At 36.6% G+C, this 13,650-nt stretch overlaps 1 protein-coding gene across 3 annotated transcripts in view; it reads right to left on the bottom strand.

Annotated features, from left to right (window-relative positions):
- The window catches only part of SECISBP2L (SECIS binding protein 2 like), a 63,388-nt gene that overhangs the window by 29,748 nt on the left and 19,990 nt on the right, over positions 1 to 13,650 (bottom strand). For 2 of the 3 annotated variants that reach the window (XM_040620651.1, XM_040620650.1), the window contains exons 8-13: positions 8,490 to 8,624; positions 6,735 to 6,815; positions 6,050 to 6,217; positions 5,550 to 5,691; positions 1,819 to 1,988; positions 921 to 1,053 (exon numbers count right to left, since the gene is read on the bottom strand). In XM_040620651.1, coding sequence (XP_040476585.1) covers positions 921 to 1,053; positions 1,819 to 1,988; positions 5,550 to 5,691; positions 6,050 to 6,217; positions 6,735 to 6,815; positions 8,490 to 8,624 — 829 coding nt within the window. The remainder of the gene's footprint in view (positions 1 to 920; positions 1,054 to 1,818; positions 1,989 to 5,549; positions 5,692 to 6,049; positions 6,218 to 6,734; positions 6,816 to 8,489; positions 8,625 to 13,650) is intronic. The other variant, XM_040620652.1, reaches the window with a different exon arrangement.

Genomic DNA, 13,650 nt, shown 5'->3' with positions numbered 1-13,650 from the left:
TATGGTAAGTGAAATAAGTCAAGCAGAGAAAGACAATTATCATATGGTTTCACTCATTTATGGAACATAAGAAATAGGAAGATCGGTAGGAGAAGGAAGGGAAGAAGGAAGGGGGGGTAAACAGAAGGGGGAATGAACCATGAGAGACTATAGACTCTGGGAAACAAACTGAGGGCTTCAGAGGGGAGGGTGGTGGGGGAATGGGATAGGCCGGTGATGGATATTAAGGAGGGTACATATTGAATGGTGCACTGGGTGTTATACGCAAATAATGAATCATGGAACATTGCATCAAAAACTGGGGATGTACTGTATGGTGACTAACATAACAAAATAAAAATTATTAAAAAAAAAAAAATCTCTCTTCCACGTAGTAAAAATACCAGAAGGAATGTGCAGTTTTACTGAGGTCCTACATAAAATCGCATGTGATGGCTACCGTATGGGACTGAGGCTTATTGACCAACTAAATTCTGCACTACAAGAGGCTTTGTAATTCTCTACTCAATCACTGTGGTGTATGTATTAATTCACTGGAAGAAAGAAAATCAACAAAAAACAATCCAGTGAAAAATAGTCCTGTGAAGAAAATAGCCAGTAGCATTCTAAATACAGAAGAAGACAAAATGAAAAGAACTGTGAGTTACAGAGGATGCATTTATGGACCATAATTATTAGTATTTACAAGAAATTCAGGCCTTACGCCTCAAAAACTTCCCAGATCTGCTACATAACACCTGCCCTTCCCCCCTTTTAAATATCTCCCTACAAAATCATCTTCAAAAGAAACCACTCTCAAAAATAAAGAAATGTAGATAAAATATGGAGCATATCCTGAAATCACGGTAACAGCTAGTGATGGCTTATCGATTAAAATACTCTGGACCATTCCATGATAAGGGAAAAAGGGGTGATCTTACCTTCCTGGGAAACAGTCTCCTGTGGCAAATCATCAATAAAATCTAAGTGCATTTCTATTGGTTCCTCAGATCCCAAAAGGTTGTGGTCCACAGTTAAACGGCCCTTCTTCTCCTCTCTTTCTTTCAAAATAACCTAAAAGTCATTACCGGTCTTTAATTACTGATCACTCTTTATGTACTGAACGATGAAAATGTTCACTCTTACACAGATACAGTTCACTTACAAATGGACATGAGTTTGGCTGGCTACATGTTTAGTTGGCTACAAAGAAACCAACCGGCAAAAAGTAAATGTAATTTTAGACACTGTAGTTGAAAGAAGTACTACATCCAAAATAAAGGAAGGCAATTATGCTATATAATTCTACGCTATCAAACCACATCTGCTTCCCTCTTTAAATCCTGATTGACAAACTGGAGTTTCCACAAAAACAGGGTCACAGGGTTACAATAGATTTACATTTTGTAGTTTTAATTATTTGGGCATGGATTATCTCATTCTGCTCCTAACAATAAATGAATTAAACAGAGCAGATATTATCCCGACTTACCAATGAAGAAGATAAGGGTAAGAAAGGTTTGCCTAAAACTATATAAGTTAGTACCAAAATCCAGGGTTTCTGATTCCTACGGTCCAATGTTTTGGATGCTAAATGTTTAACTTTTTTTTTTTTTTAACTTACAGAAAGAACTCATCCTCCAGGGGGCCTAGTTCAATACAGAAAGATAATCTCGATGCTGACAATATCCCCAACCTCCAATTAACTAGTCATCATAAAGATGTACGCCTATGACTATCTCATAATAATCTGTTGACTAAAACGCCACAACTACTTTGGCAAAGGGATTTAAATCCTTATTTACCTTGTAAAATAAACATCCCCAGGTTTTGGTTTACCTTTTTAAGTGCTGTGGGCCGTTTTAGTTTTGCAATTTCCTTCTCTTTTCCTTTCTTTGCTTTAGAGGAAGTAATGTCCAAAGAATTAAAGGATGTCAAACAGGGCTGACTTTTGGTTAAAGGTTTTCTGTTAGTAGAGTCTTTAGTGTGAAAAGAAGCTGCAGTAACCACTAAAAACAAACAAGAACATTAGTTTTACTATTATGACCAACACCACATACTATGAAAATTTCTAATGATAAACCTATAAGAACATCCTCTTCTTGTGGGAAAAAGAGACATCATAACAGTAGTAGCAGAGGACCATGCAATGTCTCTCAGGTACGGCTTTTATGCATCCATTTAACCTCCGTAAGATAAAGACAACAAAGCCAAGGCAATTAACTAATTTAGCAATCCAAAGCAGGGACAAATAAATTATTAGTTCTACTCCACCACAGCAACCACCCCCCAGCATGCAGTTCCTTGCAACTGGTCTCCAAGCAGAACCACTCTACCTCTGAAATTTCAAAATTTTGCACCTCTCCTTATTCCTACTGAATTTTACATAAGCCTCACCCTTATATAAAACATGTAGTCTGTCCCTCCTCTCCTCATTTCAGCCTGCCAATGAAGAATGATTTTCCCCTTTGGCTGCACTTAGTACTTCTTTCATACCTTAGCAATTCTTTTGTACCTGACTGATACCCTCACCCTCTAGTGGCTACCCCAACCCTTCAACGGGTCCAAAGACTCATCTCAATCCTCTCACTCTAGCAGCAAAAGAGCTTTCCTGTTACTTCCCTGAGAGCTGCTATCCAATATAAACATATAAGCCACCAGAGGGGAAGCAGTAGGCATCCTAATTCCTCTTCAAGGCTTATCACCCACCACCTCTCCTCTTAATCCCATCTCAGGATTAATTCCTCAAGGATATTGCTCTGTCCCTCTCCCCTCGCATCTTTCAAGGTCCTCCTTGACCCCTGATTCTTTTCCCTAACTCCCAATAAGAAGCTAAAATCTCCTGCATATAGAAGAAAGAAAACCCAAAAAACAGACAACCCAACAAAACCCTTTCCTTGACTGGGTTCCCCTCAAGCTAAGGTACTATCACTCCCCTTTCCATCCTTATCAAACTTCTCAATAGTCTGCTTCATTGGTTACTTATACTGATGTGGATGCTATCCAATTGTATCCTAGCAATGAGGTAAGCCTAGGATCCTCCTACCCCGCCATCTTCCCCAGAGGTCCTGAAATAGTCTGCTTTCTCATCATCACTTCCCAGATCATTACAATCTGGCCTCTGCCCTACCCATACGCCCATAACACTATTGTCAAGATCACATACAAGCTTGTAATCACTAAATCTAATTCTCTATTCTAGTTTTTTTCAGCATTTGATATGAAAGACCACATCCTCTTCCTCCAAATTCTGTCCTCGCCTTGTATGACATTACACTCTCCTATTTTTCTTACTCTTTCTCAAACCTATTTTTCTGGTTCTTGCTCTTGCTATCCTTTAAGTCTGAGCATTCTACAAAGCTTTATCCCTGAATATATTTTTCCTAACTTATCTTTCCCCTGACAACCCTATGTATTTCCACAGCTACACATCCATCTCTCTTTAAAACTCACTGACTTCTAACCTAAAGTGTACATACCTAACTACATGTTAAGTAGGACCCACCAGAATCTCCCTAACTAGCATTTCAAATACAACAGGGCTGAAGTCTGCTCTTCCAACAAAATTCTTCTTCCACGATCCTTGTTTGATATCATCATAATCACCACAATCCTCTACCTAGGACAGTCTGGAGTCACAGAGTCATCTTTGATCTGCTTCTACATTCTATCAATTAAAAAAAAAAAACCATCAATTCCTCACAATCCTTTTACATATCTACAATAGTCTCATTCTTTTCTTGGACTTGCCAAGAAAGTAAATTTCTTTGTAATCAACGCTTTCCAACTTAAACACTGGTGGCAGGTTAGAGATAAATCTCATTTCCATCTGATAAGAAACCTACTGTCCTTTCAAAGTCCAGTCCAAATGTTATCATACATGAAGGCATTTGTAACGTCTCTCCCATACCGTCCTGTTAACATAAATCACTCTTCTCTTCTGCAAGTTCATAAAACTTTGGCTGATATCTGTTCTTATTAGTTATTTGTGCGTCTTTCTCCTGAACTAGATTATAAACCTTTGACCACAGGAATATCTTAATTTGTAATTCCACAGTCCTTGACACCATGCTTTCCATGTAGATATCTACAGCTGTATATATCAACATGCAGTCAATGAATCAAAGTTATAACAATGAAGCCATCTGAAGTACCACAAGTTAACAATCTCTTCTCCATAGTAATCAGTTAACATTTATTGAGTGACTATAACCCAGACGTTCTTCTAACCACTTCACATGCATCATCTCATTTACTCTTCAAAACAACCCTGTAGCAGGTACTATCATTACCTCCATCTTAATGTCAGGAAATTGAAGCACAGCAAAGTTAAATAATTTGCCAAGGAAATACATAGAAGAACAGGATTCAAACGCACGCAGCTCAATTCCAAAGCCCCTGCTTGTCGCCAAGAGGCCATACTGCTTCCAGAACACTGCTAACTCCGATTTCCACTGCTTTGGTCCTTGACTCTTTAATGAGATATAACTGCCACTCTCCCCAACCCAACAACATTCAACTCAAAAGCTTAGTACGCATTCAATATTATTTTCACTAACAGTAAAGCTAAGGTTTATACGGGACGGGTAACTAGCTATAGATTTAAACATTTTGCAGATAGAATTAAAGTTATACACTGCTAATTATCTTTTTGTCTAAAAACAACAGACCCTTTACATAGGAAGAGAGGAAACAGAATATTCCAATTCTGCCTCTTAACATCAGGCTATTTGTTGGTGCCTTTCCCTTTCCTTTATCTTATTCCTCTCCCTCTACAACAAAGGCTATGAAAAGAAATGAGGAAGCACATAAGAGCTGCTGAACTCTAAATTTGACAAGGTTTACTAAAATATACATTACTATTTCAGTAGAAAGCCAAATCATTCATTCTCTCTCTCTCTCACACACACACATACACACACACACACACACACACACACCTTGATCAAAAACTCCTATGTTTCCCATTACCCAACTTAAAAGTTATAAAGCCAAATTACTTGTGATTCTTATTTCAACCTCTGAAGAAGGAAAACATTAGCTGACATGTGAAAACACCAACTGACATGTGAACAGAGACCTGAAGATGTGAGAGAATGAACCATACTGGTATATGAGGAAAGAGAGTTTCAGGGAAAAGAAACAGCAAGCACAAAGATACTGAGCTAGGAGAATGCGGGGTGTGTCTGTGGAACAGCAAGAGGGCTGACGGGCTAGAGCGGTGTGTGTCAGAGAGAATGGTGATGGGGGCAAAAAGGTCACAGGATCAGCTAAGATCTGGCCTTAGGACTCTGGCTTTACTCCAAGTGAGATCAAGAGCTACTGAAGGGTTCTGAGCAGTGGAGTGATATAATCCTGTTCATATTTTTAAAAGATCACTCCTTTTAAGACAGCCTGCAGTAGGTAATAATAGGCTACTATAGTGTAGTACAAAGATGAGAGCTATGAGGGTAACAGGAGAGGAGCTGGTGAGTAGACTCTGGATTTTCTAGACAGACGCAATTAAGATAAACAATATTCAAAAACTATTACCAAAACCAAAGAGCGAATTGCTCAGACAGTGAGATCACCTGTATATGCCAGAGGTCTGGTATTAGTAATCTGCCGTGCTTTCATCGCTTGTTGTTGTTTTTCCAGAGCTGCTAACATGTCCCCCAAATCTAGCTGCACAGGGGTTTTATTCTTTTTTCCAGCTGCCTTTGATAAAGCTTCCTGCAAGGTAAATGGAACATTTATTTCCTGTGATGGTATTAAAGTGTGGCAATTTGGGGCGTCTGGGTAGCGCAGTCGTTAAGCGTCTGCCTTCGGCTCAGGGCGTGATCCCGGCGTTCCGGGATGGAGTCCCACATCCAGCTCCTCCGCTGGGAGCCTGCTTCTTCCTCTCCCACTCCCCCTGACTGTGTTCCCTCTCTCACTGGCTGTCTCTCTGTCACATAAATAAATAAAACCTTACAGAAATTTAAAAAAAAATTAAGTGTGGCAATTTATGATGACTGTATTTGTCACTCCTTCTGTCCATCCCCCCCGCCAAACCTACCACTTACATCTGTTCATAAAAATGAATAAATACCTGTAGTTTTTTTTGCTCCATACTTATTTCTGAATATTCTTGAGCTGTGGCAAGGGCTGCTGCTAAAGCTTTCTTCTTCTGACTTTTTGCACGTTTAGGAACTGAGGTTGTAATAGGAATTGGAGTCTGAACTATATTGATTGGTGAGTTTTCAGGTAAATCATCCAACTAGGATAACCAGACAAAAAGAAATATTTGTTAGTGATTCCACTCTAACCATAAGGAAAGACAATCCAGAATGTGGGATGTTCTACAGTATATCTGGACTGGAATCTTTGAGGATTCAACATCATAAAGAACAGAGTGAGATGGTGGGATCCTTCCAGACTGGGAAATAATAAAGAGACAAACAGCTTAATGCAATTGCTGACGTTTGTCCAGATCTTGGCCTGAAAACAAAATAACTCCCAAGTAAGGTTTTGCAACAACAGGGGAAATGGACTATATGCTATTTAGTATCATTTAATTAATGGTGTTTTCTTGCTTGTAACAGAACTATGGATTTTATAGGGAAGTGTCTTCGTTCTGGCTATGTTGAAAATAAATATTAAGTACCAAATACATGGTTTCTTCTCTACCATGGTACCCCACATGTCTTTATACTAACCTATAATACTTCTTTTCAACGTAGCCAAAGTTGAAAGGATTTCAAATATTTTGCTTATCTTTTTAAAAAGTCACTTACTACTTTTGAAGAAAGTTTCTGCTGAATAGTCTCATCTTTAGCATTTCCATTCTCGTTTAGTTCTTGAAATCCATCTTCATCCTGAAATAGTTGCACATTTTAAGTAAAAACAGTTCAAAACAATAAAGTCTTAAGAAAAACATTTTATAATGCTTAAGAATAATGAAAAATGGTGAGGTAATTTTTAAAATTCTAATATTAAACTATTTAAAGTCAGTCTTAAAAAGGAAATCTTGTTTCTCACATGCTAAAGCATAATTAATCTCATTATTCAACAGGAGCATATCTGTACATGTCCATTCTTTGGATTTCTGTGTCTACTATTCCATTTTAATTAATTCATTCTACTCTTAAAATGGATAGGTAATTGAAAAGAAATAGAAAAGGGTTTTATCATATTTCAGATAATTTGGAAAATATTTTCAACAGATGGCTTAATATGAATCATATAATCCCTGTTCTGCAATACTACACATACCTGTCAATAAGGTTAAAAGTTTAAAAATTTAGAAGAAAATCCTATTCAAAGTGATTTCTTAGCCAGTATCTTCTTTATAATGAAAATTATATCTAATACCTTTAAGTATAAGGATGGAACCAATTATGTGGTTAAAGTGCAAATAATAAATCTGCCACATGTTCTTAATAATTGAAGAGAGATGCACTCTCAAGCCCTTTAGGTCAATAACTAAGTTTATTTAACATATTACTCATCTCTGGTCTCTGGCCTCAAGCATTTTCCAGTTTAATTTCCATCTATTGACCCATTTTATAGACACTACGATCCAACAAAAATTACTTTTCAAATGAGTTACCTGGGATGTTGTTCACTATCCTGGCACTATCAAATTCTACTCATTCTTTAAAGTCTATTACAAAGATTATCTCTAACCTAGTCCAAACCCAAAGGGACTGGTCCCTCTTTTCAACTCCAACCACACCCAAGCAAGTACTAGGTATATATGCATCTACCTTACTATACAGCAACCTCCCTAAGGCCACTGTGTTTACTCACTTAATGTATCATTCACAGCACCTTATTTTACACATATAACAGACCTCCAATAAGAGTCAGTTAGATGAATAAACAATACAAATATTCCAAGCAGAACACAAACTTTCTGCCTATTAGAGAAAATAAAATAGCTTTTCTCTTTCTTTCTTTTTTTTTTTTTTTTAAGATTTTTATTTATGTATTCAGAGAGAGACAGTGAGAGAGGGAACACATGCAAGGGGAGTGAGACAGGGAGAGGCAGGCTTCCTGCCGAGCAGGGAGCCCGATGCGGGGCTCGATCCCAGAACCCTGGGATCATGACCTGAGCCTAACGGCTGAGCCACCCAGGCGCCCCTAAAATAGCTTTTTTCTTCTCCAAGATTCTCCTGGCTAGCAGCACAAATTAACTAGACTGAACCGTTCAAATCTAAAAAACTTGACAAAGAGACTAAACAATAATAACAAAAATGAGGGAGAAAGTTTCATACTAGAAGAAACCCACATAAAACCAAGTTCTAACTCTCCATGTTACCTCAAAACGAATACTCATGGCAAAAGTTATAAAAATAGACATTAATGAAGTTAGTATTAGACTAACTATACATACCTAGGACAAAAATGAATCAATACTTCTAAATGATTTATAATCTAATAGCAGTGTCACATGTTAAGACATAAAAAGTACTTATCAGAATGTAAGAATATTAATTTCTTAATGGGAACATTTGCTATAATAGTTTACAAACAGAGCCTGAAAATACCTCAAAATATAAAGACTCAGAATTTGAGTCGCCTCTAAGAGACTGACTGGCGTTTAACTGCTTATTATCTTGTCTCTTTTGCAAATTCTGTCTTCTTTCTGAGGAAGTACTATGTCCTCGGCATCTGAATCCAACCTAAGTAAGCCCCAAAAGAAAAAGTATATTATTTAAGTGAACATTTTACTGACGTATAACATACCTACAATGAAGTATACAAAAGCATACAACTCACTGAATTTTCATAAAGTGCATAATTTATTATAAAAGGTTAAAGACCTTTGACAAATAAGATCATTTTAAGGAAAACATAAAAATGTGGTAATGCAAGTTATTTCCCTCCCCGCCCCACCTCATACATGACTGTTTAACCAGCTTTACTCGTAATAGCCAAAAGCTGTCAACAACCCAGGCGTCCTTGTTTGGGAGAATGAACTTACTGCGGTACATCCCTACTACAGAACAAGAGTCAGTCACCCAATGGAACAAGCTATTGATGTACTCAATAATCTGGACGAATACCTAGAGAGCCATGCAAGTGAGAAAGCCAATCTTAAAAGGACTGTATGAGTTCATTTATAAAACATTCTTGAAACGACAAATTATAGAGAGAGGGGAACAGATCAGTGGATTCTAGGGGTTAATGAGAGGGCTGGCTGGGAAAGGAAAGGAATGGGGCTATGAAAAGGAAACATGAGGGACCCCCGCAGTGATGGATCTGTTTTTATCTTGACTATATCAATGTCAATATCCAGGCTGTGACACCGGACTGCAGTTTTGCAAGCTGTTGTAACTGGGAGAAACTGCACACTACCTTTTTATTAAAGTATTATGTCTTCTAACATCTGTGGTTTTATTTAAAGAAAAAAAAAAAAAACAATTCCTAAGAAAGGTTAAAAATTAAAACTCTTATTTCCAAGAAAAGAGATTTAGAATAAAATTTCAATCTATAAGTTATTATCCCATTAACAAATCTGTGAAATGTTCAATTGTCATTAGGGCAAGATTCTTAAGAATCTTAAGACATTTCAAGATCCTCCTCTTAAGTATCCAATGCAGCTAACATGAATATCTCTCTTAACCAGGACACCCAGAAGGTGTGGAAAGTATGATCTTCATTACCAGTTACCCCCAAATTCTAATAATGAACAGAACCTGAAGCAGATCTAGCACAGAAGGTGCTAATATACTGGCTTTGGATGATGAAATCAAAATTATACATACAAAAACATGGAACCACCTAGCAATTCCCATACTAAGCAACTGGTATAAAAAGACTTGCTGAGGGGCGCCTGGGTGGCACAGCGGTTAAGCGTCTGCCTTCGGCTCAGGGCGTGATCCCGGCGTTATGGGATCGAGCCCCACGTCAGGCTCCTCTGCTATGAGCCTGCTTCTTCCTCTTCCACTCCCCCTGCTTGTGTTCCCTCTCTCGCTGGCTGTCTCTATCTCTGTCAAATAAATAAATAAAATCTTAAAAAAAAAAAAAAAAAAGACTTGCTGATAAGAAATAGTTGTTCTTGTTTTTGTTTTTAAGAAATAGAATTTGTATACTCTTTTGGGAGGTAGGCTGCATGGCAGAACAATAAGCCAGAGAAGATGATCATATACCAAATTTAATTCTTCCTTAGAATATGCACTGTGACAACTCGGCTACTTCCTATAACTAGGTAACTTTCCAGATACCTAACAGTTTCTTAATTTTAAATATTTACCTCATTTTAAAATACACTCATAACCATGGATAGAGATATGGACAGAGGAATACATACACGATAAAACAAATCTCAGTAAAATGTTAGCTAGCATCTAACTGGTAGCTATATCAATGTTCTCTTTAAAATTACTTCAACTTCACTATTAAGCAATTTTCATAAATTGGCTCATGAAAAGAAGCTCATACAAAACTGATAAAACACACGCAATTTATAATGTCTAGGTAATAAAGAAACAATAAAGAAACAACTGAATTAAGTTATAGTGTAAATTATTAACACTGAAGTGAGTACTAATACTCAAGCCCCAAGGCAGGGATGACCAAAAAGCAAGAGAATTATTCCTGAGCACAACTCTTCATTTTTGTGGACAGTCACTATGACAAAAAAGTAAATGCAAACCTGCTCTCCGAAGGCACTAAAATTATATCCAAAAATAAGCCCTGTTGTAAATCATTTACTATACATGCATTAATGTTGCTACAAACACTAAAACAATTTTTTAAAAATGGAACTTGATTTCTTATACTGGGGAGACATAAAACTCCAGGATTAGTAGTAAGGAGGGCACGTATTGCATGGTGCACTGGGTGTTATACACAACTAATGAATCATCGAGCCTTACATCGGAAACCGGGGATGTACTGTATGGTGACTAACATAATATAATAAAAAATCATTTAAAAAAAAAAAAAAAAAAAAACTCCAGGATTAAATGAAAACCCCCAAACTAATGGTCCCAACAAAGTTCATGAGAACCAAATTGGCATGTATTTCAATTACCTCCTAAAAAGATGACTCAAAAATAGGAAGACATACAGTTTTTTGCACAGAAAGATGCCACATCACAAAGGTAACCCATTCTCCCGAAGTTGATAAATTAACTTAATGACTAATACAGAACAAAACAGAAATTCCAGAAATAGATTTCAATATACCTGGGAATTTAGCAGATGATGAAGATGGTCAATATCACATCAGTGAAAAGATGGACTTTTCAATAAATGGTGCTGGAGATTTGGGGAGCCACTTGGAAAATACGAAGTGGAACCATATCTCACACCATGCAACAAGACAAACCCAAACGGAATAGAGATTAAATATAAAAAAACAAGAACATAAACACACTAGTGGAAAACAGGCAAATTCCTTTATAACCATTGAGTAAGGACAGGGCTTTTCTATGATTTAAAACCCAGAAGCCATTTTAAAAACAAAAAACAAAAAAACAATAAATTCAACCTACAAGTTATTTAAAACATAAACTGGTGGATGGCAATAATAATAAGCAAAGTCAAAAATAAAAATGAAAGCCTAGCAAAGTATTTGTAACTCATATTACAAACTAAAGGCTCCTAAATTTTTTTTTAAACCTGATAAGGCTTGATGGAGAAACTGATTTTAAAAATACACCAAAAAAAAGTAAAAAATAGATCAAGATACCAAAAAAAAAAAAAAAAGGGCAAAAGATATGATCAGACAAGTTAACAAAAAAATGCAAGCAGCCCATAAATACATGGACAGATGCTCAAGAACATTAATGCACCATTTTCACCTAACTGGCGCAATCCCAAATCCTGAAAACACATTATCTCTGAAGCTATACGGAAAAAGGCACTCTCCACATTATTGTTGAGACTTAAATGGTACAGTCTGCCCATATTATCAAATAACAGAAGTGGCTTTACCTTTTCATTCAGTAGTCCCTTATCTAGGAATTTACTGCTATACACACATATTTCTAAATGATACTGCAGCATGTCTATAACAGCAACAAATTAGAAACAACTCAAATGTCCATTAACAGGACGACTACAGAAATCAACAAGTATATCCATACTCCAAACATTAGGAGTTATTTTTAAAAAGTGTGAAAGCCCTCCTATAATAATATGGAAATGTTTCCAAGATACACTGTTAAGTGATGAAAGCAGAGCACAGAACAGAGTGGATAAAACATAAGATACATAATTATATTTACTTAGAATGACATGAAGTAACTCGGAAAATACACAAGAAACTACTCAAAGTGGGACAGATATAGGGAAGAGAACACATGGGGAGATAGGGTGAAAATGCATAATCTTTTCATCTCTTCTATTTTTCAACCAATTCACAAAATAAAACCATTTTTTTTAATATTTACATTTTTAGATTCTGTCCATTGTTTAAAATTAAGGGTATGGCAGAGTATAGAAAGAACCTGCCTGTTCAAGTGTTAAACACTGGTAAAAATATTAAAAATCACAGGTAAAACAGCATGGTACAAGTACCAAATTCTGATAAATGGACCAAAACAGCCCAGAAACAGCACCTAAGATATAAGAAATTAGCAAATGAGAGAAAAGAATGGACTATAATTTTAGAGCAACTGGTTAACTACTCTGAAAATCTACATCATTATTGTATCATGCATCAAAATAAATCTCAGATAAAAAGTTCTTGCAATATTGTTATAAAAAGGTAGCAGAAATTACAAGTGAGTATTTAGTTCATTTCTAACATACTTTTTAAGCCTAAAAACAATCAGAAATTGCAAAAAGGGAAAATATTTTGATTTAGCAGGAAGAAAAAGATTCTGCACATCACAAATCAAACACATACTTAAAGAATAAGTATAACAACACATCCGAAGTAGAAAACACATTGTTCAACATCTGGCTCCAGTTCTTTTGGAATGAAGAGAGATACAAAATAAACAAGACCTAATATACTACATGTTTTTTGCATAATTTTTTGTTGTTCTTTTACTATTCCTCACCAGTTTGGAGGCTCCATAGCTGTACTACTTCCTCTCCAGTGGGCTATGGATACCAAAAGTCAGAGTCTAACAAGTTACGATTTCAACATAAAATTTTGGCACTTAACTAAACATTTTGTAGATTTTGTTTATCTCATCTATATAAACAATTCTTGTTTTAGCTCTTTTGTTTCTAATCAAATAAAGCTAGACTGCCTCACATGCCTGCCACAAACAACGACTCATTTTTGCAATAACCATAGGGGAAAGGGCATTATTCTGCTTGTTTTCCTGACAGTCTAATTAATGTTAGGGTGCATCTGACGTACTTCATTTCAGGGAAGCAAATGAGCAGGCAAGTATTTGGTCTATTTAATCCATTAGTAACTTACTCTTATTTCAGTTCACCCACAGATCTATTCATATGATACTTTTAATACCTTAACTAGATTTAAGGAATCCAGGAAGTCTATCTAAAAATTGAAAAGGAAAACTGCTGACCAACAAACAACTCCCTAATTTTATAGACGACCAATACAGGAAGACAGTTAACTGGAAATCCGCGGCAGTATGTAACTTGTTCTGCTGGATGGCAGCTAGATATTGTTCCGCAAGACCAGGAAGCCGCCCAGTCTGGCTACGTTACAACATGAGGCAGCAATCCAGCCATGGCCCTGCAACAAGCACAGAGCGCGTAGCTTGTGCTGTTTAC

This window comes from Ursus maritimus, unplaced genomic scaffold (assembly GCF_017311325.1).
Source record: "Ursus maritimus isolate PB19 unplaced genomic scaffold, ASM1731132v1 scaffold_35, whole genome shotgun sequence".
Lineage (NCBI taxonomy): Eukaryota > Metazoa > Chordata > Mammalia > Carnivora > Ursidae > Ursus > Ursus maritimus.
Note: the sequence above shows the minus strand (reverse complement) of the source record. Positions and strands in the feature narration are given on the sequence as shown.